The 24,890-nt window shown below is 38.1% G+C and overlaps 1 protein-coding gene across 4 annotated transcripts; it reads left to right on the forward strand.

The window, feature by feature from the left end:
• Positions 1–18,889: 18,889 nt before the first annotated feature.
• LOC125837719 (zinc finger protein CONSTANS-LIKE 9-like) lies at positions 18,890–24,675 on the forward strand. Of its 4 annotated transcripts, none has more exons than XM_049516797.1 (6): positions 18,957–19,137; positions 20,049–20,094; positions 20,194–20,795; positions 21,284–21,511; positions 23,449–23,747; positions 23,924–24,675. In XM_049516797.1, the coding sequence occupies exons 3-6, from the start codon at positions 20,211–20,213 to the stop codon at positions 24,051–24,053; spliced, it is 1,242 nt and encodes a 413-aa protein (XP_049372754.1). In that variant the 5' UTR covers positions 18,957–19,137; positions 20,049–20,094; positions 20,194–20,210; the 3' UTR covers positions 24,054–24,675. The 4 variants fall into 4 exon arrangements, with proteins under 4 accessions (XP_049372751.1, XP_049372753.1, XP_049372754.1 ...); XM_049516795.1 differs by having other exon boundaries at positions 19,011–19,137; positions 20,049–20,098; XM_049516794.1 differs by lacking the exon at positions 20,049–20,094 and having other exon boundaries at positions 18,890–19,137.
• Positions 24,676–24,890: the final 215 nt, after the last annotated feature.

Below are 24,890 nucleotides of genomic sequence, written 5' to 3' on the forward strand. Positions count from 1 at the left end.
TGTGAATTTTTCGAAGGGTTGCGACTTTTCTGAAAAGACACAATAAAAACTTGTTTATACCACCTTTATTGGCTATACATAGAGGGATTTCCTCTCATTTTTAAATGTACTGCCTTAAAAGCATGAACTCCCTAACTTGAATATTAAATTACTATAATACCCCCCAAAACAAAAAAGGTTGTGACTTTTCAAAAGAGTTGTGATTTTTTCAAAGGGTTGTGACTTTTCAGAAGTGTTCTGACTTTTTCAAAGAAGTGTGACTTTTTTGATGAGTTGTGACTTTTCCAAAGATTTCTGACTTTTTTTGAAGGATTCTAAATTTTCTGATAAGGCACAATAAGAACTTGTTCATATTTTCCTTTGTTGGCTATAAATAGAGGGATTCATCTCATATATATATACACACACACACACTACCTTAAAAACATGAACTCCCTAACTTGAATATCAAATTATTATACTACCCCCAATTAAAAACACCCCCTAATTTAAACGTTAATTACTATAATATCCCCAAACTGAAACACTCAATTTATTATATATTTTATAATTTATATTATATTTATTTATCTATTTATATTAACAGTAGGCACATTTTCACAAGGAAGATGTAACACTTCGAAAATTTCTAAGCGAAGACCCGAATCATTCTATAACACCTCTCAAACCTACTCTTAAAATTTGAATCGTTTGTGTAACACTTCGGACTTCAATAAAGGCTATAGTGAGTTAACGAGCAAGTTGTAACACCTCGGAATCGAGAAGGATAGAAAAGGGGCCTAGCAGGCAAGTCAAAAACCCAAAATTGGGCCATGGGACCCTCCACGGATCCCTTGACGGGCCGTGAAGGGGACCACAACCCGTTATGAGGCTCGTGAAAGCTTGCCAGAATTGCCAGGGCCAGCGTCCCTCCCACGAAGGCCTAGACGGCCCGCGGTAGGGGTCATCAAGTGGCCCACCAGGAAGGGGTCTCTCCCCTTGCCACTGGTCAAGGACCTCAACGGCCATAACGGACCGTGGAATCTTTAATGGGCCGTGAAGGCCATCGTGAGGCGCAGAGTTTGTCTCGACCTAGGGTACACCCTAGAAGTAACATAGCGTACTTGACCCCGAAGGGGTCTCATACAACCTTAGCATATCATAACATAAGATGATAGAAAGTACGCAAATTTTAAAAACTTTATCCATACAATCGAAGTCTTTTATAAAAGCAAGCGGAAATCTTACTACACTTTGTCTCAACCATCTAAACTCAACTTTGAATAAAACCTTTGGGACACAACCCATACAATAGTCTCAAAACGTGAAAATAAAAGACAAAGGAAATAGTGGTTTTGTCCTCGAAGCTATGATGACTCACCAAGTTGTCATTTCCTTGCTCCTTAGAAACTTAGCCTCAAGAATGGAACTTAAATCTCCGAACCCTACATTTGATAAGAATGTAGGTAAAGTATGCGTTAGTACAAAAGTACTAAATATGATAGCTAGCATAACATCATAAGAGCATAATATCACAAGGGTTAGTCAACATAAGACATAATCCAATACTTCATGAAACATCAAACTATAAGCATAAGAGACAATATCATAATCATAAGTATGGTCTCCAACATAAGCATCATATAAGCATTATTTCACCCTTAGTCTTTCATATCATAAATGAACCATTTCAAGTAAACTCAAAGCATACTTGTGCAAGACATGGACAAGACTCCACAATCCCATCCAAGGTAAGTATCCCTTTTGGTCATCATAAACATAGTCCATATCACTAGTCAAGTCTTAGGCTCTCATAAGTAGCTTCAAGTCATACTTGTGCAATGTATGAGTAAGACCCCATAATCCTTCTCACACTAAGTACCACCTTATGCCATCATACTGTCACGACCCAACCTACCGGGGCCGTGCGGGCACCTACTCTAACACCTAAGTAGGAGAACCCCCATATACCAATATTTAAAATATGAGTAAAATTAAAAAAAAATGGGTATAAATGAAATATCAGAGTTTCATAAATAAGATCTTTTAAACAATTCTGGGTTAAGACTTGTAAATTAATTAACACCCCCAAGAATCTAGTCTAAACAAGTATAAGAGCTACTAAGAGTACAAAGCCAAACATGATAATTAAAAGACGTAGCTCCCACCATGCGGAAGGAAAATACAAGTTGTTGGATATTTCTTTGTCTTCACCTAATGAGACATCACCGACCCTGCATTCAAACTATGGGAAAAAGGCATAGGAAGAGTAGTATCAGTACAAAACCACACATACTGGTAGGCATCACTAGTCAATCCGACGCCCACTGCATAATATAAGAATTCAACTAGTATGAACATGCAATAAGACGACTCGCTTCTCCACCTTTACCCTTTCTCGAATACCTCAGAATTACACTAGCATCCTTACTACTAACCTCCATCTCAGTCCACATACTTACTAGGCTCTTGATCATAACCTAACCATTCTAACTCATAGAAGAGCCCACAATTGAAATTACAAATGTTGCCTTGAACAAACAATCACACGCGACATACCCTTGCCTTCTCTTTATCTTACCCAGTCCCTGCCACATGACACCTTTTATCAAGGCTTCCCAACTACCAACCACGAATCCCTTTATTTCACAGAGGAAACTACCTAAGTATTTCCATCATGTACACTACCCCCACTTGTCACCATCGCAACACACGAACAACCTTTCCTCTCACACGTTACCGACCCTTGAACCCTTCCAGTTTATTCAACAAAGAGATACACAACAAGTTTACTCGACATAGTAGAACAATCAGCTATATGTCATTATAATCATTTAACGATTCTGGGAAATACAATATCAATTATTACTTACGAACAATGGAGCATTTCACAATTTTCAAGATATGCAGTTATGTCAAGTCAATGGTCATCTCATGGAATCCAAGCCCAAACTGTTAGCATACCGGAACGTGGTACCCGATCCAATGTTTATGCCGAAACATGGCAACCGATTCATATATTTATGTCGGAACGTGGAAACCGATCCATATATATATACCAGAACGTGGCAACCGATCCAATGTTAGTGTGTCGGAAAGCAACACCCGATCCATTCAACAAACCACAATCACAATCACAAGGTACATTCTCATAGTCATACAATCCAGTCATGATTCATGACATTCATCATTCATCTATCCTCATTTTACAAGTAGTGTGGTCCATAGTGCAACATTCGCATACATACACATATTATAATGAAGCAAGAACAACACATATCACACAATCATGAAAGCACAACCATCACAATGAAGCATTCATCAATGCATGACACCAAACAATAACTCGACCATCTCTAGCCCTAGTTCGTCTTCTAAGGCTTTGTTCTATGAATTAAGTCATCTTCTCCTCGGTGCATGAAGGTCTACGCATAAATGCTACCATTGATTAACATTATACTACGCAGTGAGTACATGTTTATAACTACTCAATTAATAAACCTAGCCTACCTGGGTGCCAAGCAGCTGCACGGAATTATGGCTGCGATTCTGGTTTCCGAACTTCGTGACGGTGATCTTGGCTGGAAATCTACAATCCCTCGACCTCGTTACACTAGAAATCTCCTTCTCCCTCCTTCCCAAGCTTAAAGTAGCTTTTTGAGGGTTTCTAGGGTGGTTTACGTCTAAATTAGGTATTTTAGAAAGAAGAAAAAAATAAGATTTCACGTTATTTACATTCTGTCTCACCTATCCCGCTCTAGAGCCAGCTTACCCCGCTATGGCGCCGCCGCCCTAGCGGCATTTGGACCACCCTGGCAGGACAGTGGCCCAATAATTTCTTGAAGTTTTGCTTTTACTTAATAAAGACTATTTGGGTCGTTACAATAGATACCAATTTACCCCTCGTTCGTCCCCGAACGACTAGCATAGATCATCACCCGCCCTATTTCAGAGTACTTTAACTAATGATCTGGCCCATTACTGCACCACGACGGATGGTGACTTTTCTAATATTTGGCACACGAAAGGTACTATACTCAAAGGACCAGATGGAATTTGAGGCAACATACAAAGAAGGAACATGTCCAATTTTTCACAGTCTGACACCGTCAGGGCGGCAACCCTTCAGCTAAAGCGGGGCCGCTGTGGTGAGGCATCTCCCGTTGTAGCAGGATATTGGAAATAGTAAAGGGGGTAAGGAAGGGGAATGGTTTCCCCATTTCATCATCTTCACTTACACTAACACCTAAAACTCTCTCAACTAATTTATCACGAACGTCGAAAACAAGGTAATGCTCATGATCCTTACTCTCTTTACTTTATTACATTCTTAATTACGAATGCATGACGATAACTGATTGATTAGGAAGCCTTGGGGGTAGTTATTTAAAACTTTGAACACAGGTTGCTTGATTTTCTTAGGAAAATGTAGCATAGATCCTCCCCTTACGTCCCCAACGTCTCTACAACGTCCTTGGCATAAGGATTTCGCAAAAATACGGTCAAATCGATACCAAAATAGGTTGGGGAAGTTGGAAGGTCTTCTTGGCATAAACTTGAATTTGGACCTCATTTAGGGGTTATTTTGCAAAAATAATTGCATATTTAAGTACTAGGGGACTTTATATATACTCTAATATGCTGAAATTTTGTTGAAAACGAGGGTTTTGGGATGAAAAGGTGCCATGATCGTGCATGGTGTTCGTCCCAGATGAAGGCCGCTTTGGCGACCTGCATCCCTCTATAGCGTCCTCCATCATCCTGCTCTGGCGGGATTTTGGCCACTGTGGCAAGACATAGGAAACTAGTGGCCTATATCCCTAAAAGATAGAAAATTTTCTTTTCCCCTTGAACAAATATTGTCTACTCCCATCGAGTTCTAACGTGTATTTTTCATAACTTGCAGGTTTATATAATGTCATGTCTAAATGAGGAAAATTTGCCTTTTATCCGATTTACCGACATTGCTAGTTGAGAAAGATTCCATGACTTTCGGAACAACAAGTTTTGCTGTGAGAGGGGCTTTGTCTTACTCAAGCTGGAGGAAAAGGAGCCTGCCTTTTATGCTTGCCTGATGGAGTTCGGGTGGGCTCTACTGACCGAGGCTCCCCCTGCTGAACGTGCCGACAGGGTGATGGAGTTTTATGCCATTCTACCTACCGTTCGCTGGGATGACCCTCACCCCATCATCCGCATCCGAGGAGTTGACATCCCTCTGAACACCACTGTCATAAATGAGGTATTAGAGTTGCCCGAAGTCTCAAATGCGGAGTACGAGGCCAAGCTGAGGGAGATGGATCTGGGTTGGCTGAGGGACACCCTGGTGGAGCCTGCATGCCGAGACATAGTTTATTGGCCTACTACGGAGGGTATCACTAGCGCGGACTTTCTCTCCCGATGCTAAGAGGTGGCTACACTTGGTTACTAGGAGGATCCACTCGTTGGGCAATCGCACCAACGTGATATTTGCTCGGGCCTTGGTAGTGGCGTGCGTGGTGCATGGAATTGCATTGAATGTGGGGCGCAAATTATCTCAGAGTGGAAGATGTTCTATCGGGGCAACAAAAAGGCCTTCTCCTTACCCGGACTAATGACTGCGCTATACAAAAAGGCGGGGGTGCCCCTCTTAGATACAGATGAGGTACTTCCTATGGATCCCCTCTTTCACCCCCTTTTGGTTAGACAAGACTCTACTTCTCAGAGCAAAAGGATGAGGACGGACAAGGCCAACAACAGTCAGACGGCTGCGGAGTCGGACGACGAGGGAGGCGAAGACACTCGTCCCACCCGGTCCCGGCCTCCACTCTCAGGTGTACGGGTAGAGGAGGACCTGGCTGTCGTCTGGAGGAAATTGGGGCGCGCGCTACTTTGCTAACACCACTCAGGTTCCACCCAGCACTGCCTTAGAGGTTGAGATGCTCCGACGCGAGTTGTACCAGAAGAGAAGGAAGGGTCTGGAGAGGGATCGTCTGATGGTTCGAATATGGAAGGCGATGAAGATCATGTTCACCTGCGTCGTCCCTGGACATGAGATTCCCATAGTCAGATGGGAGATTTTTAGCATTTTACTTTCATGGACGAGGCCGTAAACGACTTGGTGCCCCCGGAGGATCTAGACTCTGATGATGACACCTCCCAGTCCCAGGGTTCTTGATTGGGTTTCTGTCCCTCTTGGGCATGTATTGAAAAAACTTTATTTTACCTTTTCATTTTTCCTAAGTTTTTATAGCACGTGGATGCTAGTTTTCTGCTGTTTTTCGCAGTACATAATCAATTTCTAAGTTTTATAATCTATTCTCGATTTGCTAAACACTGATTGAATTGTAGGGGTTAGCCCGGATACCATTTGGGGTTTATTTGGGTAACTTAGGAAAATAGAGGAGGCGGGTTGAGGTTCTGCCTCGCCCCGTCCCGCTCTGGTGGCCTCGCATTATGATGCTTATCGTGACCAACGACACTAACCTACGGTATGAGTGTCTACGATCGTCTATAGTATAGTAACCCAACTAAAGGTTGGGGTCGTGTCCCAAGGGAGTGGTTTTGAGAATTGATAGAAAATATAAAATTAAGCTCTAACTAGTCGTAGCTAAAGACATTAACGAACAAAAACATGGTAAATTAAAGGAGGTGACACGAAAGTGTCAAATATCAATTTGGGGTTTTTGCACAAGTAGTAAAAATAGCAAAAATTAACAAGAAAATCAAGTATGGGGAAATGTTCTTGGGGTGTGACCGCAATACAAGTTGAGATAAGTAGTTGGGTACATGCTTTTGAAAGGAAATTTGTAAGATAATAGTGACTAGGCTAAGCTTTAAATGGAAATAAGTTCCCTCTCGGGCAACTTACCCCGTTTCAAATGCGTTCCTCTTGGACACCCATTTGCCGCATGAAGAACAGCCTACACCTTACCCCACTCACTCTCTCGAGCTGAGTGTTAGGATATGGGACTAGGGCCACCCTCTCAGGCTGAACCTCATGTCGACCTACTCCTTATGTCATCAGTCTAGTGGTCTTGGTTTCGCGACCTCCCTCTCGGGCAAGCTGAAAACACATGGGTGACTCTATATTTGCAACTACAAACCTTTTAGATTAAACTAAATCCACTAGGTGAAATCACCATTAAACTACATCTAACCTATCAGCAAGCAAGACCCAACAATAATATCAACACATATTTGCTAAATCACACCCCAAGAATGGATTTTTTAGCCACACATCAAGAAAAAACAAAATACACCTAAAATGATAGTAAAATCAAATGGGTATAAGAAATTAAACCTTGATTTAAGCAAAGGAAGAAGAATGGAGAAGACCCATTTCCAACTTGGGGAAGATGGAATCCTTCTTTCTTCAAGTCTCCCAAAAACCCTCTCCAAACTTGAGAAAAAAATATCCAAAAAGTACTATTCTATTATGGGAATTAAAATAAAAGTTTGACTCCCTAAAATTAATAATAAGTTCAGTATTTATAGACTTTAGAAAATAGTGCTGGCAGATCTTTTGGCGAAGTTAGTCGATGTCGCCGAATGACTCGGCGACTCGCCCTTCTTCTGTTTCATCGTTGTTTCATGCTTGCCTTCAGCATCTTCACGTTCTGGACCATTGGGCGGTATAGTACTGCATCACGAAACTATTCGGCGAAGCGCCGACTGCTCTTTTTATCGCCTTTTTTATCCTTTTCTTTCAGGGCTTTGCATACTGGAACAAAGGGCGGAGTCTGTCCTTTCAGCGAATCGCCAAAGTTTCTTGGCGATGCTCATGCTTCAACTTCTTCGTTCTTTTCAGCCTTTTTGTTCCTTTATGCGCCTAAGTGTCCATGCTTCCACTAAACTTCAAATACCTGAAACTTAAGAGTTTTCATCAGATATTGAGACAAAATAAGCATTCGAGGACACTAATTCTATCAAAATAAAACTCTAAATGAGTCCAATTTGTGGACTCATCACATTGGCGGGAAAAATCCCGCCCCAGCGGCCATAAAGGAAACAGAACCCCTGCCAACAATTTTTCTGGGGTTCTTTTCTTTTCCAAGTTCTCCCAAAGGTTCCCAGCTATAACATATGCATTATTAGAGTACTCCCCTTATCTAGGATAGTCGATGTCTACCCCGAGTCAATCTCAACGATACCCAATCCAACTCATTCTCCTTAATTTAATCACCACAACCCACACATCCCCAGGCTACACCCAATCACTCACACGGTTATTACTCAAGCGCAAGACACGTCTAGATTTCTCTTACGAATCACCTCGTAATCATCTAGACCCTTGCGTCGAACTTAGGCATGACCTTCTTCTCACAATGAGTTTCATGATACTCAGGCATTTAAGACTTGCATAACTTCAACAACTAGGCCAACATATTGCACATATCAAAGTTCGGACACATATTTATAGTGCACATAATCACATTATCACATTCAAGCAATTACAACTTTACCTTCGCAGTTGATTCAGATAATAAGAAGCACGCGTTCACAGTTAATTCGAATGTCAAGAAACATGCATTCACAACTTCCAAGATACAATGCACAAACAAGTCCAAATTACTAGTTAGTTCGTATCCATGGATGGCCGTTTCCCGTCATCCATGCAATTACACAACCCTTAGGGCCAGATACCAATTGGAACCTTCTCAGTTCCAATTTTCCTTGCTTGTGGCCCCTCAGTCATGACCAACGTCCAATTTTCTTTGTTGAGATACCAATTGGAATCGGAAGATACCAATTGGACCTAACTCATACCACAAGCGACACTCCCACGAAAGGAGAGAAAAAATGGAACAATTTCCAAGAATGCTTCCTAGCTTCCTGAATATTAGATGTGGAGTCAACACACCAATCTGCATAAGTCTAGTTCACATTTTACTCTTATACTGGAGACCGGTAATCTGGGCTCTGATACCAATTTGTCATGACCCAATTCACCAGGCCCTGTTGGAACCTACTCTAACACCTAAGTAGGAGAATCCCCATATCCAAAAAATTTAAAACATGCAGAAAATTAAAGAAACATGGAGATAAATGAAATATCAGGGTTTCATAAATAAGAACTTTTAAACAATTTCAGGTTAAGACTTGTAAAGTAAATAACACCCCTAAGGATCTAGTCTAAATAGGTACAAGAGCTACTAAGAGTAGAAAACCAGACATGATAATAAAAAGACACAGCTCCCACCATGCGGAAGGAAAATAGAAGTTGCTGGAGATTTCTTCGTCTTCACCTAATGAGACATCACCGACCCTGCATCTAGACTATACCAAAAAGGCATAGCAAGAGTAGTATCAGAACAAAATCACATGTACTAGTAGGCATCATCGGTCAACCCGACGCCCATGACATAATATAAGAATTCAACTAGTAAGAACATGCAATAAGACCACTCGCTTCTCCACCTTTACCCTCTCTCGAATACCTCAAAATTACACTAGCATTCTTACTACTAACATACATCTAAGTCCACCTATTTACTAGGCTCTTGATCATAACCTAACCATTCTAACTCATAGAAGAGTCCACAATTGCAACTACCAATGTTCCCTTGAACAAACAATCACACGCGACATACACTTGCCTTCTCTTCATCTTACCTAATCCCTGCCACATGACACCTTTTATCAAGGCTTCCCAACTACCAACCACGAATCCCTTTCTTTCACAGAGGAAACTACCTAAGTATTTCCATTATGTACACTACCCCCACTTCTCACCATCGCAACACACATACAACCTTTTCTCTCACACGTTTCCGACCATTGAACCCTTCCAGTTTATTCAACAAAGAGATACACAACAAGTTTACTCGACATAGTAGAACAATCAGATATATATCATCATTATCATTTAATGATTCTGAGAAATATTGTATCAATTATTACTTACGAACAACAGAGAATTTCACAATTCTCAAGATATGCAGGTATGTCAAGTCAATGGTCATCTCACGGAACCCAAGCCCAAACTGCTTGCATACTGGAACGTGGTACTCGATCCAATGTTTATGCCGAAACATGGCAACCGATCCATATATTTATGCTGGAACGTGGAAACTGATCCATATATTTATACCAGAACGTGGCAACCGATCCAATGTTAGTGTGTCAGAACGCAACACCCGATTCATTCAACAAACCACAATCACAATCACAAGGTACATTCTCATAGTCATACAATCCAGTCATGATTCATGGCATTCATCAATCATCTATCCTCGTTTTACAAGTAGTGTGGTCCATAGTGCAACATTCGCATACATACACGTATTATAATGAAACAAGAAGAACACATATCACACAATCATGAAATCACAACCATCACAATGAAGCATTCATTAACACATGCCACCAAAAAATAACTCTACCATCTCTAGCCCTAGTTCATCTTCTAAGGCTTTGTTCTATGAATTAAGTCATCTTCTCCTCGGTGCACGAAGGTCTACGCATAAATGCTACCATTGATTAACATTATACTACGCAGTGAGTACATGTTTATAACTACTCAATTAATAAACCTAGCCTACCTGGGCACCAAGCAACTGCACGGAATTATGGTTGCGATTATGGTTTTCAGCTTCGTGACGGTGATTTTGGTCGGAAATCTGTAATCCCTCGACCTCCTTACACTAGAAATCTCTTTCTCCCTCCTTCCCAAGCTCATAGCAAGTTTTTGAGGGTTTCTAGGGTGGTTTACGTCTAAATTAGCTATTTTAGGAAGAAGGAGAAAAATAGATTTCACATTTTTTACATTCTATCTCGTCTATCCCGCTCTGGCGCCAGCTTAACCCGCCGTGGCGTCGCCGCCTTAGCAGCATCTGGCCCGCTCTGGCGGGACATTGGCCAGTAATTTCCCAAAGTTTTACTTTTCCTTAATAACGACGGTTCGTGTCATTACATATATCTACTCACCTTCTTAAGATCTCATCCTTAACTTAATTCTCATAACCAATGGAATCTCTGACCTTTAGCCAATCATAACAAGGAATACAACTATAGCACAATCTTATCTAAACATACATCATATAAGAGAACACTTCCTTAGGCAACCTTAAGTTATACTTGTGCAATGCATGAATAAGACCCCATAATCCTATCCATACTAAGTACCACTTTTAGGTCCTCATAATCATGCTCCTTAGTTGGAAACTAGTCCCTCTCTTTAAACCTTAGAACCCTATAAGGTACTTCCTTAAGCACATCTTAGCTCTTTATTAGGTTAAACCCTAGGAGATACTTCTTTAAGCATGTCTAGGTTCATTATTAAGATGGACCCTATGAGATACTTCCTTAAGCATGTCTAAGTCCATTAATTCTTTTGAACACTTAGAGATACTTCTTCAAGTATGTCTTAGTTTATTGGATATGGAGATTGCTACTAGAAACCTTAACTCCACTAAGTGAAGGCTTCATCTCATGAGACCTAACTTTGGGAAAACCCACACACTACTATGTAAGAGTTCCCCCTTTAACTTGGATAGTCCCCTCATCAACTAGGTGTGGTTCTCCTTTCAACTTGGAGCCCAGACCCTACCTTGTATAACACTCCATCTCATTGTCAATACCCACTAGGGGTCAAGCATACATCCCTAGATTCACTATTAAGCCTTGCTTAATATTCATGTCTCATGGAAGAATGTCCTTGACAATCAATCCATGTTCAAGTGATTCTATTACTTTATACATTCAAGTATTCATAAGGTAGGTTAGGTGAGTATAGGCCTTTGACCATAATTCTAACTATTAGACTTCTATTCATCACATTAACTTTACTCTCAAAGCCCTAGTGATTCAACATTCATGACTACAAGCCTTACTTCAAAGCTTTAGTTCATACAATCATCATACATATCTAGGTTTCATGACATTCTAGTCATAAGCTTCTTCTTTAATCAATTCTAGTCATAATTCACCATATAAGTTCAATCTCAAGATTTACTAGTCATAATTCATCATATATGCTTCAATCTAATTCAATTCATGATTACATGCTTCTATTCTTGAACTATTACTATACAATTCATCTATTCTAGAAGATCAATCTATAAACCCTCAATTTCCCCTTTCATGGCATAAACCCACATAAAACCAATTTCATCAATTAGACTAGGGTTAAACATGGAAAACATATGAATTCATCATAATATCATGATTCAATACTAAAACAATCATAAACAAGTATTATCCACTTAATTGGAATCATACTTAATACTACCCACAACATAGGAAGAAGCCTTAGCTAGAATTGGGTTTTATCTTCACAATTGGGGGAAATCTAGGGGGCTCTATGGATGGAAGAATCCATGGATGAATAAGCTATCATACCTTAATTATAAATCCCTCACGAAGCTTGTATCAATGGAGGAAATTGACCTAGCTTGACCCTCTCTTCTTCTTCTTCTTGGGTTTTTTAGAGAGAGGATTTTTGAGAAGATGAACTTTGAGATCTTTTGGGGTTTTCGAATTAATGACTTAGTTAGGGTGGTTAATGACTTAAAATAGTTTATATAGGTGTATAAAGTCCATACAAAATGACCCCCACTTAAAACCAACTAAAAATGAATTTACTAAAAGACCCCTCACTAGGAAACCCACCCCCAAGCTCCACGATAGGGCTCACGAGCCGTGGTCAAGACCACGACCCGTGGTCAAGACCACGACCCGTGGTCTTGCCTGTGATCCTTGGGCAATGGCTATGGCTCGGTTTCTTGGCCTCCATAATGCTAAGGCATGACCACGAGCCTTCCCACGAACCGTGGTCAAGACCACTGGCAGTAAAGTGGCTCGTGGTCCATGGTCCAGTGACTTGGCCCCAAGGACCTTCCTCCCACAAAGCTAAGGCACCTTCACGAGGCCTCCCACGAGCCGTGGTCAAGACCACTGACCGTGGTGGTAGCCGTGAAGTTGGGGCAGTGCTTGCCAAGGTTGGGGCAGCCTTGGCCTTTGGCTTTTAGCCTTGACTTTTGTAGCGCTCAACTAAACCCTAGATGGTCTACAAAGCTACGGGAAGTCATTTTACGATTCTAACCCTTGCTTCAAACGCTAAAACCTTCATGTAAAGTTCTAGTTTAGTCTACAAATTTCCGGAATGTTACAGTGTAGTCCGTCAATTTGAAGTCAGCGACTTTTAAGTCTTTTACTAATTATTTTAATTCAATACCATGTCGTTTTACCTTTTACCCAAAGTCCTATATAAAAAATTTTAACCCCAAAACCACCCAATTCAATTCATTCTCTCAAATTTCTAAAAGAAGAACAAGTTCATCCTCTTTAATATTTCTCTCTCTAGAAGCTTGGAGAAGAAGACTAGGGTTTTCAAGACAAGTCTCCAATTCCACCATTGAATCCAAGTTTGTGGCATTGAGGTATGATAGTATTCATATATGGATCCCTTTCCTCCATAGAGTTCCTAAATTCCCCAATTTTGAAGTTAGAAATTTCCAATTGAAGTTAGGGTTTTCTTCTATGTCATGAGTTCCTTTTTAGATTGATATAATTGATTGTTTTACAAAGTATTATGCAAGAATTAAGGTAATCTCATGATTTTAAGATTAATCCCCATGAACCCATGCTTAACTCATGTTTTATAGATTTTCATGAAAGCGGGTTTTGAACTATTGATTAACGTTTCAAGGACACTTCATCCAATTCTAAGTGTCAACGATCGCTAGTTAGTATAAAACCTAACTAAATGAGTTGGATTCGAATCCCACAGGGAGCGGTACGTGTTTAAGAGTCAATCGGGAAGTTTGAACATGATCAAATCAGTCATGGGAATAAAAATTATCGAATAAAGACATAATTCAAATCAGGGGGTGACACGAATGTCAAATATGGGGTTTTGGTTTGAAATTATCAACTACAAATAGTGGCAAACAATATGAAATAGCAATAATGAGACTGTTTGTTGGGATGTGATTATAGGCTAATATAGACAAACGAGTAATTGCAACTATTAGAAAATAGCTAGATATTAGTGAGTAAGCTAGGCTATAGAGGAGATAAAATTTCTCTCGAACAATTTACCTCGAATCAAGTTGATTTCTCTCGAACATCAACAAGCATGAAAAATAAGAACAACCCACACCTTAGTCCATTCACTCTCTCGAGCTGAATGTGTGGGATTGAGTTTATGGTTCACTCTCTCGAGCTGAACCCAGGTCAACCCAATACCCACAGACCATCGATCAATAAGTTTAGTTTTAAAAACTCTCTCTAGAGCAAGCCAAAAATACAAGGGTAGAATTGCATTTGCAACTACAATCCTTAAATTAAACCACAATTAATGATTGAACTCACTTCTAAATAGCATTTAAACTAACAATTAGCAATACCCATAAACTAAATCATCCCATAATCACCTAATCACACCCCCAAGAATTGAAGTTTTAGCTAGACATCATAAAAAGGTAAAAACAGTTACCAAATTGATTATCCATCAACTGGGTAAATATAGATTAGTCCTTACAATGCTCCAATTCGAAGAATCTCAAAGATCCACTTCCAATTTCTCAAAAGTGAAAAACTTTAATTCTTCAAAGCTTAGAAAAAACTAGAGAAAACTGCTCACCAGTTCAAAACTCAATAATAAACTAAAAATATATGAGCAAAGATACTAAACTAAATGTTCAAAAATGAATAGTCGCCAAAAATGTGCTGCGAAGAGTCACTCGGTGAAGTAAGTCGGGCTCGCCGAACCACTCGGCGAGCCGCCCTTTGGTCATTTCCATCTCCCTTCTGCCTTGGCATTCAACATCTTCAAGGTCTATAACTTTGTTGATCCAACACTGCATCGCGGAACCACTTGGCGATCCACTGACTGATCCTTTCTCTCGCCAACTTGCTTCTTTCCTTCAGGGTTTTGCACACTAGAACTTTAGGCGGTCAAGTAGCCATTCGGCGACTCGCCAAGTGGACTTGACGATCACCAGGCTTGCTTTTCTTCATTCTTTCATCTTGCTTTGTTCCTTTTTGCAAATTAGTGTCCTTGATTTGTTCCTCAATCCTTATACCTAGAAATCAAGGGTTTTACATTAGTTATTGACACAAAATAAGCATTTGAGGACACTAAATCTTATAAATAAATCCCTAAATGAGTCCAAATCTCGGACTCATCAACTATGAAGGGTGAATTATGGAAATATGGATGTTCTTATGAAATGTGATATGAGTTGCTTTGAGAGTAAAGCATAAAGTGTTGTTGTTGTTGATTGTTATGAAAGGGTTTCTGACATAATTACTCAATACATGAATATGAATTATTCTAAGGTTGAAAGATCTTCTCACCTAAAATGAATCAAAGATAAGGATCTATTCTAATGATGAGGCAAGATGTGATTACCCATGTCCTCTAATGAAAGACAAAGGTCGATTACCCATGTCCCCATAGTGTAGGGCAAGATACGATTACCCATGACCCTTAAAGATAAGATGAATATGATTAATGACTATTCCGTGGGAATTAAGCTTAGTACCGAGTGGATAAGTGGCGATTACCCGTGTCCCATAAACTATGTGCTAACATAGGTTGTCTAGATAGACATTAGCTAGTGGATCCACATAAGCTAGATGTTCATGGTTCTTACCTTGGCAAGTGAGATCACCTCTTTTCGGTGTAGAGAACACCGAATTCCATGTTATAACTCACATGGTCTCTATGTTGGTTAAGGCTAGTTTCCCACGACAAGCATAATGATGAACTAAGGTTACTTCAAGAAGTATTTTTACAAGTGTTCAAAATATGAGTTTTACTTGCATTTGACCATGATTATTATAATGTTTTCTAACCTTTTTCTTATGGTTTTAACTTGGTCTTTGCATGGCATGAAATATCTTTTTTAGCATGATTTTACATCTCTATGCATTGCTATCATACTTGGTACATTTTTGTATTAACATATACTCTTGCCTACATCTTTCTAAATGTAGGGTCCAACGTTCCAGATTCGCATCTCCGTGGCTAGAGATTACTTAGTAGATATTGAAGATTGGTGAGTCCTCATGTTCTGAGGACGAAGCCTTTATTTCATTATATCTTTACTTTCAAATATCTTATGTGATATCAGGGTTACGTCCTGGTCACTCTTAATGTAGTAGATGGATATTGAGACTATGTAGACTTTCGCTTCGTTTTATTGAACTCTTTAAGGTGAATTGTCTTTTAAATCTCTTGATTTTCTATTATCTTGTTCATGTATGTTAAGTGGCTTGTGTAGGGCCTCTCAGGGTCCTATACACCATGTTACACCTAGGGCATACTTTGGGTCGTGACACAAGTCCACAAGCCTAAACCAGGCTAGAGACCCTTCATGAGACCCTAAATGGTCTGTTTACAAGTGTACGAGCCGATAAGTTATCCCTCATATTGGGTGGTATAGTAATCCCGAGATAACTTATCCCGGGATAAAATAGGTAAATGAAAAATATGTCCCTTTAAATCCTTTTTATACATCATTTTTCACATTTATGTATATTTACATTTTTTTTAATACCATGTATAATAATATTTACTACTCCTTATTTTTATGATAATTATACATATTTTTCTATTAAAAAATTATACTATATAAATATAATTTTTATTTATGAATTTATTTGACTAATTCTTATGTTTATTTTATTTTGATTACTCATAAATTTTCTTCTCTTTAATAAACTTAAGAGGGAAGTTCTATTTTTAAGCTAAATAAGAAAAAAGTTATATTTTTAAATACACATGGTACTTATCATGGGAATACATAAACAAAAATATTTAAGTTAAATAAAATAAAAGTTTTATTTTAAAAAATGAATAACTAAAGCTCGCAAAGAAAAAATTCAAAAGTTTAAATAAAGTGAAGGGTAATTTTGTAAACAAATAACTTGTTCTTAAAATTTATCAATATATATTATTTTGAATACAACAAACCAAACACTCAATAAGAAATAATCTCAGGACAACTTATCCCATCATAACTAATCCCAACATAACTTATTCCATCATAACTCATATTCAAACCAAACGACCCCTAAGGGAACTAAGTATTTTCCAAATATTTCATTTGTACATGAATAAAGAGAATATTATTTTGAAAAAAGTTAAAAGAGTTTTCAGAAAGATTGAGTACAGTGCAATTACCTCTTAAAGAGGCCTCTTTTGAGTAGTTATCTCAACCCGAAATATATTTTTACATTGAGCAAAAAGAAACCTTGTTTTCTAAATGAGTAATGAGTTTCAGAGATATTTCAGAGCAGTTACCTCTTTTAAGAGGATAGTTTGAGAAATTATCTCAAACCAGAGAAAGAGTATGTTTTATACATTTGAGCAAGAGTATATATTATTGGGAGTAGTATTGAGCACCGATATGGGGGAGAGTTTAGACAACTCACAGCCCCCATAAACCATGTCTTGCCAACATAGGTACAAGATCATACTTTTTAGATGAATCCTTATTGCTTAGTAGATCCACTTAGTTGAGAGGTTCTATATTTCGGCACGATATAAGACAGTTCTGGTAGCGTGGACAAGACGCTGTATCATCACGTAGCTCATAGTGATGGTTGTCGGTTAGAGAATCTCCCAATAGAGTTAAAGTGTATTTTTTTTTATATATCACTTATTATGTTGAGTTCAGAGATGAGAATGTATTTTGTAAAGCTTTAAATAATTTAACTCCTTTATTTCTTTACATTTAGATTGAGTACATTGTTATATATTACATTCCTTTCTTTAAGTTATTTCGCCTCAGCCATATTACATACTCGTACATTGAAATGTATTGATGTCCTACTGCATCTTTTTATGATGCATAAATAGGTGTTCAGGATCATCAACAAGTGCTCAATTGAGATCATTCTACACTCCAGACAGTTTCGGTGAGCTTCGTTGCATTCCAAAAGACTTCACATCTACTTTCAGTTTAGTTGTTTTGAGGCGTCGTGGACACCTATTTTAAACATTAGAGGCTTCATAGATGGATAGAGTTGAGGAGTCTCTCAGTGCTTTCTTTCCTTAAAGATGTTTTGCAAACTATTCTGATTATTGAAATGAATACTTTCAGACATTCGAGTTGAGTTTTATTTTGAGATCAAATTCTGTTTTAAGCCTATTATTGCTAAGTAGTCAGCATGCCAATGGTTCACTTGTGGATCAAGAATGGTTCTCGAGTGCCGGCCACGTCTAGGGTGTAGGCTCGGGGCGTGATAAAAGAGTTGTTACTTTTCCGAAAGGTTGTAAGTTTTTTGATGAGTTATAGCTTTTTTGAAGGGTTATGACTTTTTTGAACGGTTAAGAGTTTTCTAACAAGGACAATAAACACATGTTCATACTATCCTTTTTTACTACAAATAGAGGGGTTTAATGTACTCAATTTCTTCTTCTTTCATCTTGATTTTTGATTTGATCTTTTTATTATTATATATTATTATTATTTTTGAATATTTTGTATTTTATCTCTATTAGACCTTTTAAATTAAATTTTCTATAAAAAAATGTATTTTTATTTGTACTTAAAAAAATAGTTCAAATTGTTGAAATTTTAAAATAGTTATACTATTTAGTATGGGATACACGTGCAATACACATGTTTGAAACTAATACATAATAAATTATGATATTCACAATACAATTTTTTTTAATACATGCATAAGCATGATTAAGAATATAATTCCCCCTAAAAGTGTACAAAACTAAAAAAACATATAAATGATATTTTTACAAATAAATACTATATTTTAAATGTACAAATTCTATTCTTATACATTTAAAATGGAAATAAGTCATAATATAAATACACACTACTATAAAGAAAAGAAAAAGCAACAAATTATAGTATATTTCCATTTCAAGTGGGGACAAGAAGAAAGGGTCCCACATATTACACCTTCTTCCCCTGTCCATTTCCCTTTTTTTTTCTCTCTCCTGCACTTTTTTATCAGATTATATTTTTATTGATATTTTATTGTTATCAGAAACTCAACTATTCAACAGCATACAATCCTAAAAGAACCAATCCCCTTACCCTCACACACAGAGACAGTAGACACAGATTCTGAAAAAAGGTCCATCTTTTCTTGTTCAGGTTGTTTTGTTGTATGGTCTAAAAGCTGCTTGCTAAACAATAAATTAAAGGGTTTATCTAGAACTTGCTAATCTTTGTTTGGTCAGCTTCACAGTTTTTATATCAGGTAAAAATGGTTGCTTTATTGAAAATTCTTTTTTTTTTTCTATTCAAATGGGGTTGCTTGTTCTTCATATGGTGTTCTGTTGTTTGATCTGTTTGTGGGTTGCTGAAATTTTTGGATTTTCTCATAATTTTATGGCTCATTTTGAGAATTTTGCTGTTATGTGTGCTTTTTCATATTTTCTTGGAGTAGTTTTCTTTGTTCTTGTGTGAAAGTCTCTAAGTCTGCAGCTTGGGCTATATTCGACTTTTTTTCTTTGTTGGTTTAATTTCCCACCCACCCACCATATGTTTTGCTGCTGAATTTTTGTTTTGAATGGATTTGTGGTTGGTTTAGTTGATAGAGCTTTTCCCCAGCTCACATAATATTATTGAGTCCGGATATAGTAGGAGGGTTGCGGTAAGATCCTTTTAGATACTCAACTTAAATAGAGAAATAGGAAAAAGATCCCGAGTAATTGGAATTGAGAGATTGATAGATTTGTGATTGCCTGACAGAAAAAGATGTTGCTTCTTGCTGTAGCTAGTGATGCTTAGAAATAACTCGCCAAAGTTCTCCACCTTTTGTTTGATTCTCTGTTGTAACTTGTTTGTGGCAGCGTTCCCCTTTTCTGAGTGAAGTGGCATACTTTATCATTCACATTTTCTGTTCTCTGTAATAGTTAGTGTTCCATTTTAAGTGGAATTTTGATTTAGTGCTCCTTCGTTTTGCCTCTCTATCTCCCAAGGGGTAAGACTCCACTTGTGGGATTAAACTGTATATGTTGTTGTTGTTGCTATCTCGGTTTGAATTCTTCAATTTTCGTGAGAAGGTGGATTTTCATTTTGGATAAGCAAACATCACAGAATGTGAAAGATGTAGTTGTATTCTTTCTTAAAACTTCTTGCTTTTCATTTGGATTTTTATTAATGCAGATTCTGTTCCCTGGTACAGCATAAGCACAAATTGTTTGAGCAATCTGTATGTACGTGCTCAACTAGGAAGCAACTTCTATTGCTTAAATTCTAAACTTTTCTGCTGAAGAAGATTTACTGACAGTCTTTTTTTTTAAAATCTTAGATTACTGAGGAGAAGTGATGGGGCATATATGTGAATTCTGTGGGGAACAGCGGTCAATTGTATATTGCCGGTCTGATGCAGCTTGCTTATGTTTATCGTGTGATCGCAATGTGCATTCTGCCAATGCCCTTTCACAGCGCCATTCCAGGACACTTTTATGCGAAAGATGTAATTCACAACCAGCTATTGTTAGACGTGTTGAGGAGAAGGTTTCTCTTTGCAAGAACTGTGATTTGATTGGTCATGCTGGTTCTGGTACAGGTTCCATGCATAATAGACAAGCACTTAGTTCTTATACTGGATGCCCTTCCGCTGCAGAACTCTCTACTATCTGGTCATTTCTCTTAGATAACCCTTTAGGTGGTGATTCAACTTGTGAGAAGGGAATGGGTTCAATGAGCATCACTGACAACCGACCTACGGATAGCCGAGCTCCTCAAGGAACGTTCAGCTCTCAAGATGCATCTGCTACTGTTGAAGTGAGTGAAATGAATACCCCAAACAAATCAAGTGTATTGGTGGGATCCTCCATGCTTACTCTTGGCAACAAGCTAAACAAGGTGGAGCAAATTGTTGGATCTGTGAATTTTTCTTCATCAAAGGTAATCTAGGTTTTAAAAGATATATTATAATGAGAAGCTAATAATTCTTGCTGATATGTCGTGGATCTGATAGTTCTGTTTTCCTTGACTTCGATTTGATAGCAATGACGATCAATAAGTTAGTCAACCACTAGTGGGCTCATGAAGCTGAGGTTGTCTTGCACCTTGTTGTTCCTCTGGAATCTTTCAACAAACTTCAGCTTTGATTTTCCAGTGCCCAGCTCCTTTTTTAATGCTAATTGCTACCTGAGATTAGTGAAGTAGTAACAGGTCTAAAAATGTTGAGGAAGATGAACTGTAATTTATGATTCTTTCTTCTGCCTTATGGGAGAATTCCATATTCGTTTTCAAGCATTTGATTGCACTGCCTCATTTTATTATGTTATGCTTGAGAATGGTTATCCACCATGTGTGTTACCTTATTGCTGTTAAATCATTTGACACAAGATTTCTTGGAAGTTGCTTATGTTGTTATTATTCTTGCACAGGGCTGTTATTCTGGAGTAAAAGGCTCAACTATATATGAGGATGATCCATTCTCTCAAGATTTCAATATGGATGAAGTGGACTTGAGTTTTGAAAATTATGAAGAGCTATTTAGTGGTTCTCTCGATAATCCAAATCAGCTATTCGAGAATGATGATATTGATGGATTATTTGGGACGAAAGATATGTCAGTTTCTGATTCCAGCTGCCAAGATGCCAATGCTGTCGAGGTCATTCTTACTATTAAGTATTAACATGATTAGTTCTGCATCTGTTGAAATCCATGCAAACTTAGATTTTCTGAGGCTATATCAAGTAGTCATATTATTACATTTACTTTTGGCCCTATATAGGAATCATTTAGGCCTATGGGTGATTTTTATGCAAGGAGCAAATATAGAGTACTTTTAGTACTTTTTATCTTTACTATAATTTTGTATAATGTTAGCGTGAGATGAATTTAAATGGAGAAACATGGCCACTGAGGATACATATGGCTTACTCAACTTGTTTGGGACTAAGACGTAGTAGTTGTTCTCGAGAACTTCAACACTGCTAAGAGAGCATAATTCTTACCATCAGGAAAGTTTTCCACTGTCATCTAAAAATATGTGGCATGTGACTGACCCAATATTATCACATACATCTACTTTAAGATTCTAGAAACTAGATTATTTTGCATCATGAAGGATGTTTCCCTCCTAAATCACTTTGTGACATTGAGGATCCAGTTGATTATATCAGGCATTTTGTGTTATATTATGGGCAGGATTCACAAAGAACTAATTTCTCAAACCTTTTGATTCTCATACTTGGAAATTTCTTATTCTTGTGCTGTTTCTTCTTTTAGTTTTTGGTTAAGTCTCTGTTTTTGTTGCTAGAACTTTGACCAAAATGCCAAATATTGTGTATTTGGATGCATATGAATTTATAATGTGTGGTAGGTTTATGTTTTCGCTATGAGCAAAGGAAATATATGTGTTTAACTGTTAAAGCAGGTAGACCTCTGGTTCCCCTTTTCTAGTAAAAAATTATTGTGGACAAGAGTTGATAGAATATTCATTTGTATAGTTGATTTAAGAGTGTTAAACAACTTCTAGTGAAAATGCCTCTCCATAATGTTAACTGGATACATTATCTCTTAGCTTCCTTTTCTTTTGTATTCTTGTTTGTATATGAAGGTCCTTTTTTCTCTTATTAAAGGATAGGGATAGGGCTTGGTAGCAAACTAGTCAAGAAGCAGCAGATACATTACTTCCTAAATATTCATTCAAGTATCCATAATGCATAGATCTTTTTGCTCACTCCCTCCGATCCATCCCAGTTTATGCGTTCGTAACAATTTTACTATAAACTTCTCATTTTAACCTTATTGAGATGATTTACAGCCACAACTTCCATGACTTATTTTAGACAATAAGTTTCAAAAAGTGTTTCTTTCACTCTTAAACTCCATGCCCAGTCAAACACCTTCACATAAATTGAGACGGAGGCAGTGTTTTTTATAAGGTATTGATAATGCATAGATGTGGGAACTGTATTTATTGATAGCAGTTGAATCAATAACATGATATCCATTGTTTAGAAGTTGTCTGCTGGCAAGTGATTATAGACATTCTAAATCCATGATCGGATCTGGTAAAGATTGTATGATTCTGCACATGCAAATCCTTTTTTTTTTCGGGGATGAAACTGATTTGTTAAGATATTTCCACGAAATTCTTCTTCTTTTCTATGTTCCCAAGTATCAGGAGCTGATACTGATGAAAACTTTGGGTCGAGGCAAGATTGATTTAGTTCTGCCCATGTTTTGATTTTACTGCATGGATATGAAATAGATCCCACTTCCCAGCATCTGTGTTTATATTGGATGACACATCAGGAACCTAAACTGATCGTTATAGGATTCGTTAAGACCACTGAACGAGATTTTCCGATAGTGGGTCTTCTACTACACAAAAACATTAAAACATTCATCTCTGCCTGTTTTGCGGAAAGTCTTGCCTCTTATTTTCCTTTGAATGATCTGTGAGTGATTAATGTTCGTACATTCCATTCAAGTGTTCTGATTCAGTGTTCATCTTTTCGTCTGATTACTTTTGATATGATGAAAGTCTCTTTAATCATACCTAAACATGTTCACTTGAATCAATGAAAAATGTACCAGGGGTCATCAATTCGAAGGGTAATGACGATGCTTCCAGCATGTAGCAACGCAGAGTCTGCGGAATCCCTGATGAGCTGCAAAACAGAACCTACTGTTTACTTTGCGAGGCAAGCATCCATCCTCTCATTTTCTAACCTTGGGGGAGAGAGCAATGCCGGGGATTACCAAGAATGTGGTGCCTCGACAATGCTACTTATGGGAGAACCACCTTGGTGCCATCCATGTCCTGAAAGTTCATTGGCATCAAGTAGCAGAAGCGATGCTGTATTGCGCTACAAGGAAAAGAAGAAGACCCGCAAGTAAGTTCTCTTGTAATAACCAGTGGAACTTCACCCGCGAGTAGTATCCTTAATTCAATGCAGAAGAAATAGTGCTGTTCTAAATAGGAGTGTCTGGTTGTGCAATCTCTAGTTTCCTCTAACTTTTGGCTTATTCTCTTTGTTCACATCTTCTAATTGTCCGATCTCATGTGTAGATTTGATAAGCATGTGAGATACGCTTCTCGCAAGGCAAGAGCTGATGTTAGAAGGCGTGTGAAGGGACGTTTTGTCAAGGCTGGTGATGCTTACGATTATGACCCAGTGAACGAGACCAGAAGCTTTTGATTCCAACACTTATCACCATATATATTAGGAAACAAAGGACCGATATTAAATTGGGCAAAGCTGATTGAGGTATCGTGCCAAGGGATGAATGGAAACTTATTTCCTTAGTTGCTACGACATTGGATTGCAATGTCCAATCAAGGAAAGCTAGATGAGGAAATCAGAATATCCTCGGCTGCTTCACCGAAATCCAATTTATCAGCCAGAGAAAAGGAAAGAGATGAAACATGCAAACCTTTTTTTAACCAAGTGTGCTGCAGAGAATGGGACTCGGCCATTTCTAGAGGTACATGATCAGCTTCATTCCAGAAAGGATTCAGACTTCCCATCTTGGCTGTAATTATTTTGTTCATCGATTACACCACGTTTTCTTATATTGTTACCCCTCCAACTAGGTGGACGTTTACACATTTTGAGTCCCAAAATAATTCAACCGTACGTCCTTTCTTGTCTGAAGGACTGAGAGTTCCTTGGCAATTATGTTATGCTGTCATGTATAGTATGTGTAGAAGGGATAGAATGAATTGCGAAACGACAGATGAAACTTGCCTTTGTTAACATTTTTCCTAATTTGTTGTAGATAAAATGTATAGCATAGACAGTTGGAGCTTTGAGAGAGCAAACCATCACACTGCTATAATCTCCTCATATGTTAGTAACTATAATTCCTGGTAGTATCTGAATTAATTTGAGCGATAATGATCAAATTTAGGTGGAGATTCATATTCTTTGGTCTTAGAGCAGCAGGAAACCCTTTTTCTGTTGGATTTTTTTTTTTTTTTTGAAAATAATGCCCTTTAATAGCTAGCCCCCCCGTATAATTTGTTTGTTTTACTT

Source organism: Solanum verrucosum, unplaced genomic scaffold (genome assembly GCF_900185275.1).
Source record: "Solanum verrucosum unplaced genomic scaffold, falcon-dt-bn FXZP01000029.1, whole genome shotgun sequence".
Taxonomy (NCBI): Eukaryota; Viridiplantae; Streptophyta; class Magnoliopsida; order Solanales; family Solanaceae; genus Solanum; species Solanum verrucosum.